The 6,876-nt window shown below is 44.4% G+C and overlaps 1 protein-coding gene across 1 annotated transcript in view; it reads left to right on the top strand.

Moving 5' to 3' along the window:
* NFKBIE (NFKB inhibitor epsilon) overlaps positions 1–4,183 on the top strand; it is a 7,824-nt gene extending 3,641 nt beyond the window's left edge. Inside the window, exons 3-8 of the mRNA XM_072410313.1 lie at positions 112–409; positions 581–587; positions 881–1,015; positions 1,246–1,334; positions 1,522–1,770; positions 2,446–4,183. Coding sequence (XP_072266414.1) covers positions 112–409; positions 581–587; positions 881–1,015; positions 1,246–1,334; positions 1,522–1,770; positions 2,446–2,511 — 844 coding nt within the window. The 3' untranslated portion in view covers positions 2,512–4,183. The remainder of the gene's footprint in view (positions 1–111; positions 410–580; positions 588–880; positions 1,016–1,245; positions 1,335–1,521; positions 1,771–2,445) is intronic.
* The last annotated feature ends 2,693 nt before the right edge of the window (positions 4,184–6,876 follow it).

The raw sequence follows: 6,876 nt of genomic DNA on the forward strand, positions 1-6,876 counted from the left end.
CGTACCCCATGCCTGGGGTTACTGCACTCATATTTTAGCCAGGGTTTATGAATTGTTATTTCTGTGCCATCAGTCACCATTACTCCATGTATTACTCTTTGTGTCCTGCAGGCTCCTGCACCTAGCTGTCATCCATAACATCCCACAGCTGTCTCTGAACTTCATCTCGTTGGCCCCCAAAGAAGTCCTGGACATCCAGAATGATCTGTACCAGGTGGGTGGCCTCTGCTGGGATTCCTCACCTGCAGACCTTACACTTGAGGTGTGGGGAGCTGGATACCCCATCCACTATGGTGGCTCCTGGCTGTCCCTCCCTCCCTTTACACCTTTGTGCCCCTTCCTAGAGCCCAAGGGAGACTCCTGTATGGGGGTCATACCATTTACACTTAGGTTGAATTCTGGGGTTGCAGTAAGTTACAGAAATGGCCCTAAATCTGCATTATTCTACACTTCCCATTGACTCGCCCCTTCCAACATGTGATACTAAATAATAGAGCTGCTTAATGATTGGCCAATAAAAATTCGCCCATAAATGGATGCAAATAAGCTGAACATTCCATGTGTTCTCCTCGCATTGCAGTGTGCTAGTAATAATATTACAGTGGCAGCATTGGTTGTTTTCCCTCATGGAATTTTCCAGGTCCATGTGTTTCAGTGGCTGTAATTGATTAATTTGAGGGAATGTCAGATTTCCTGTTTTAGAAGTCCTCCATGTACAGCCCAGGGTCCCCTGGTTTGCAGAAATGGTGCCAGGGAGAAGTTGGAGATTTCCTTTTATAAAGAGCCTAGTACTTTCCCCTGGTGGAACATTGTCTCGGCTGGTATGGAGGGCAGAGCGTTCTGTTCAGATGTCGCACTGACTTCTCTCTTATCTCAAAAGGAAATATGTACGAAAAAATGGGACATTATATACTTATATTACACCTGGCCTGTGAGAACCAGCACTTGGACTGTGCCAGAATCCTCCTTCGGGGCCCCAGAGGACCACAGAACTTACAGCTACAAAACTGGAAAGGTGATGCTGCTTCTGGCATGATGGTAATGTTGGAGGAATATAAAAGTGTTACCCTATGGGTGTCAATGTGCAGAGAAGAGGCTGGGTGCAGAGTGCATTGTGGGTAAATGTGCTTTTTAGTGTCCTCTGTAATTATTAAAGGGGGACCCCTCTGACCTCCCCTCCTCCCGTGGGCACATTGTCCTGTGTGTCACCTCTGGTGTCACTCACACGTGTCTCTCTGTCTGCAGGTCTGACCTGTCTGCACATCGCCACCATGAAGAGGAATCTGCCCCTCGTCTCCCTTCTGCTGGACAGTGGTGCCAATATCAATAGTCAGGTAATATTAGGATTCCGGTGCAGCAAAAGCCGCGTTGTCAGCTCACTGGATGTCCAAAAGATCCTCGGGGCCTTTTCTGTCAGTTTCATGGCCTGCAGAGGTGTCTGGAGTATATTTGCTTTATTTTTTACCCAGACATGGCTGGCCGTAGTCCTCGGACCTCTCACTCTCTTCTCTCGCCCTACAGGAAGGCACCAGTGGGAAGACGGCCCTGCACCTGGCTGTGGAAATGTTGGACAATCAGCTGGTGAATCACCTTTTACAATATCGCCCTCATGTGGATGCTTTCATGTATAACGGCTGTACCCCGCTTCACCTGGCTGTCGGCAGGAAGGATGTTGGTCTCGCCAGGCTTCTGTGCCAAGCAGGGGCAGACATCTTACAGAGGAACAGGGAGGGGGACACCCCTCAGGACCTGGCAGAGGGGAATAACCTGGTATGATCATTAACCAATATATTGTATGGATTTATGAACTGTAAGACTGGGATTATATAATGACTTGGGTATTATACCTGGCACTGATCATGGGATGGCACAGTGACTGGAGCTTCTCAATCATCAGTGATCTCAATGAAAACACAATGCTAATGCAACTCTGCATACTGGTTGTGTCGGTGGGTGGTGATTGGCTGTCTGTGGTGCTTCCTTGGTGCCTTTGCAATGGGATCCTTAGGTGTATTCAGGGGGAATAATTGGTGAAATAGTTTCCAGAAATCTGTGGGGGTTCTGTAGAGATCATAACAAGGGCTTTTGGTTTGGGGGGTCTTATATTAAGTAGGGACTTGCAGGGGTAGTGGGAGGTTGTTTCATCCCATACACAGACTGAGGACAATTCTGGTACAAATAGGGGCATTTATGATAGACAGGGGGTCATACCCTATACAGATGGTTAAGACCTGGGCAGAACTGGCTGTAAAAAATCTTGCCCTTGTGTGTGCCCCTGTTTAGTGTGTTCTCAGACCTTGGGGCAGGTGCAGGGGTAAAAATGAATGAATGAATTCAAATTTGGGTGCTGTGGTCTCTGACATTTGCAGGGCTCTGAGATGTTAGGGATCTCATTTAGGATAATAGGAACCATATTTAATTCTCCCCTCCATCCTCATCCCCCAGCTTCTTCCTCTTCTGCCCTTCGATGATCTGATGATTTCTGGAAAACCTGTTGTGACCACAGCATGAGCACCTGCAGTGACTCTCCAGTGTGAAGTTTGTGTGACTCCTTCAGATCACCCCCACCTATACAGAATGTTACACAATGGAGCCGTCTGATTTACAGTGGTCATGAGAGGTTTGAGACCATGACTACAAGGGCGCTGCTCTGGGACCTCCACTCACCATGGTGATAGACTATAGCCTTTTATAAAGGAAAGTTTTGCTCTTGATCTGTTCCCTATTCTGCAGAAATGAAGAAATCCATAAGCAGTATTGTGTAAGTACCCTATGCAGATCCCTATGTGTGACATTTTTGGGTGCACTTTATAAGACTTCATTGGACGCCAGGTGCATGTTATACCCAAACACTCATCATACACAGAGGGATCTCCCATAGGAGTGGCTGTTCCTCCTGTGAAGATCACTGCTCCCAATTCTCACATTTTACATTCCATCCATTCCACCAACCCTGCTAAATATAAATAAACGCACATTTACTAGTTGCAACATTCTCACCAGAACAGCATTTCGGCAGAGAGCAAGTTCCCATGTTTGTAACTCATCCCTGTCGCTTTTTCCACATGTGCATTTTTTTTTTCTTGCTTCTTTCCCAGCAGCTTTTCCCATCACAATGCTCACCTGCAACACACACATCAGCCAGCAGGGGTCACTGGTGCAAATGGATTTCATAAAATAGCCATTCACGTGTCGGCAGGTGAAGTGAAGACGATGGTACGGCCGATGGATTTGTTCCAAATTTAAAGAGAAACACAGAAATGTGCAAGTGTTTCCTTATTTTACGGCTGTCATTGGCCAGCCGGGGATGGAGGCTTTGATGTCACTTTTATTTAGGGCGGTGACAGATCGGTTTCCCTTCCAGTCAAGTCTTTGGTAATGCAGAACCTGGTGGGTTCAATGCACCCATCAGTGATCTGCTGCTAGAAGGAATTGTATAGAAAAGGGGCACTTATACCACAACGCAGGGTAAAAGGCACCCATGCAGCAGGCCCACATTTTGGTGCAATATGCAGTCCATTTAAATACAGCCCCATGGACTTCCCTGTTGTGACCTGGAGAACCCAGACAGGGTTAGGGTACATAATCCAAAGGAGTCCATGCGAGCGGATTATTCTGCTATTGTCCAATGTGAACACTTCAAATCCACTAAAAGCCCCTGATGCTGCTAGAACTATGGAAGCTGCCATTGTTCAGAAAATGTCCAGCTTTTTCTATGACATTTTTTGGCTTGGAAGTATTGCAACCCAGGGACAAGGAGGCAGCCAGGCCGGGACCATTTTTAGGAGGGCAGCAATGGCTTTATAATTGTTTGACACAGATCAGTTTATAATGTTTTTAAAATATTCCTTTCCATTTTTGTCTTCAGTTTTATTTCTTAAAATGACCAAAAGTTCAGCTTTCTCCTTCTAGCAACTGCACTGATCAACTCCTAGATACGTTCATCCCCTGCTCCTGTAATAGCTTTGCAGTCTTTCCCAGAAGCCTGGACATAACTGGAGCTCACCATACCAGCACTGTTTTGCATTATTGTTGGTATCCCCAGCTTGTTCCCAATTAACTGCACAGGGAGTTTGGTGAGAAGCTTCTAGAAGGGGATGTTGATGGGGAGGTGTAGTGTTTATAACATACGGGGATGTTAATGTGATTATAGTAAATATTAAAGTGTGCCCGTGTAGGATTATATTGTGTGTTGTCCCTGGCTTCTACAAACATTCATACAATGATCAGATTTAATTTTGTTTTTTAAACATTTACTTTTTTACTTATTTACAAAGGATTAAACACATTATATACATGGAACAAAAACAATAAAATATTATGGTATCTGGGTATTGGGGTTCCTTCCTCAATTATTACACAGTATTATTATATCGCTGACATATTACTCAGTGGTGTACAAAGTCCATAGTCATGTCACTAGCTGTCCCATAGGAGCTCACAATCTAATGTCCCTACCATAGTCATATATCATTATCACAGTCTAAGGTCAATTTTAAGGGGAAGTCAATTAACCTAACTGCATGTTTTTGGAATGTGGGAGGAAACCCACACAAACATGGGGTGAATCTGCAAACTCCATGCAGCTAGTGTCGCTGAGTAACTCTGAGCCACCATGTTATCTGAATGTAAATCAGAGTCGGTGTATGAATTTGTTCCCCTACTTTCATATGAAGAGCCCTCCAGAGCTGACCTTCATTAGTGCCAGCCACTGGCCCTATCAATGACAAAGGAAGAGTGCAAGCATGTGAGCATTGGAAGGCTGGGCACCAAACTGCAGCTGGTAAAGATGTCACCCCGGGCACAAGGAACGGCTTCTTGTGTCATAGAACTTGGCATTAGATATAGGAAAGATGGAGAAAAAGACAAGAAGTTATCGACCGGATACTTGGCACTGGTGAATTCCAAGCAATTTCTTCTCAGGTCAAAGTAATAACTTTTCATCAGATGAGTGGGGAGCGCACTCTGTGCTGTCAGTATCGTATTTCCTGCTGTTGGTTTTTGATAACGAATGATATATCATAGATCCTTGTTTATAAATAAAGACATCCAGGATGGGAATACATTGATGATGAGAAGACATTAATATATGAATCTGTATTTAAATATAACAGAAAACAGTCACGTCGTTCTTGTGATCCCATCCAGAGAATGAATTGGTCATTGATATACATTGAGGCCCCTCATCCACAAAGAGGTCCTGGCCCTAGCTCTCTACATGGTGTAGGAGAAGGTATACACTGTGCCCATTGTGGCTCCTTGGATTTGTGAGTAAAGCGAAACACTGAAGGTAAAAATGTTATGTAAGTAAAGATTAGAATGGTTCAAAAGCCTCACAGCTTATTCAGGAAGGAATTTACAACCCAAGTGCCTGGGTTATGGGGTATCCAGCAAGCCCATCAATGGAGCCAAGCAAGGTATGGGAAGGCAGATACTGACGATATATATGATTTGTGTCTGTCACATAGACCTGGAACCTGAAGATGGAGATCAACATTATACTTGCATTAGATGTGAGAATCCCAAATCCGGAATCTATACATCATCTCTGTGGGTGTGTTTTTGGAAAGGGGTAGAAAGTTTGAACCAAGGGGTGTTACATCTTTAGAATCTCTGTGGTATCTTTCGGGCAAGCATGGTGGCTCAGTGGTTAGCACTCAGGCCTTTGCAGTGCTGGGTCCCAGGTTTGAATCTCGGCCAGGACACTATCTGCATGGAGTTTGTGGGTTCTCCCTGTGTGTGGGTTTTCCATGGGTACTCCCCCCAAATACCAAAAACATGCAGTTAGGTTAATTGGCTTCCCCCAAAATTGACATTAAACTGTATTATGGTAGGGACATTAGATTGTGAGCTCCTTTGAAGTGATATGACTATGGGCTTTGTACAGTGCTGTGTAATATGTTGGTGCTATAAAAATACTGTGTAATATTAATAATGCATAAATGTTTTAGAGCAGTAGTGTTGGTCGAATATCTCACTATTCTATTCAACAGCTAGCCAAATTCGAACACCATTAAAGTTAATAGTGGGAGAAATCGGTTTATTTTTAGGGACTGTGAAGAACTGCAAGAGCAATCGGGAACAGAGCTGTCAGCTCTGGTCCCCTGATTGCTCTTGCAGCCCTTTACTAGTTGTATGTGTTCTTGGATAGAGTTTCTCTATCCAAGAACACAGAGAGTCTCTATCCAGGAACACAGGGAGTCCTGTGTTCCTGAAGAAACTCTATCCAGGAATAGGAATAGTGCTCCCTGATTGGCTGAGGAAAGCTTTCCTCAGCTAATCAGAGAGCACTAGAGGTTTTGAATGGGGGGACTTGTCCCATTTAACCTCTAGTGCCAGGAATCTATTCTCAATAAATGCGGCCAGCCACGGGCCATCAAGGTTTACCTTTCCTCAGTCAATCACAGAGCACTCGAGGTGATGAATGGGGAGACTTGTCCCCATTTAACCTCTAGTGCCCGGGGATCCCGTCCCTGTCATTGTGGGATAACCTGTAAAAAAATAGGTTAGTAAAACAAATCACACACATTCAATAAATTACTTTAACATTAATTTTTTTTTTTTTAACACATTTTTTCACACATGAACTTGCATCGTCGAATCCCGTGTTTTTCGGGTCGGGTCTAACGAACAGCCATATTTGGGTCGAATATAAGGACAACTTGAATTTGAACACCAACACTATAGAGCAGTGTTTCTCCTCTGGGGTTCCTTGAACAGTTCATACCTCTCAGGTCAGTATAAGGGACCCCAAAGATCTTTTTGGCTATCTGTAAGGGTGACATTCTTCCCACTGGCCAGCAATGTAAGAGGAATTCTTCCCACTGACCCCCACACTAATATACTGTGATCTGTGGCTATAGGAAATATAGAAGG

Source organism: Pyxicephalus adspersus, chromosome 4 (genome assembly GCF_032062135.1).
Source record: "Pyxicephalus adspersus chromosome 4, UCB_Pads_2.0, whole genome shotgun sequence".
Classification (NCBI taxonomy): Eukaryota; Metazoa; Chordata; class Amphibia; order Anura; family Pyxicephalidae; genus Pyxicephalus; species Pyxicephalus adspersus.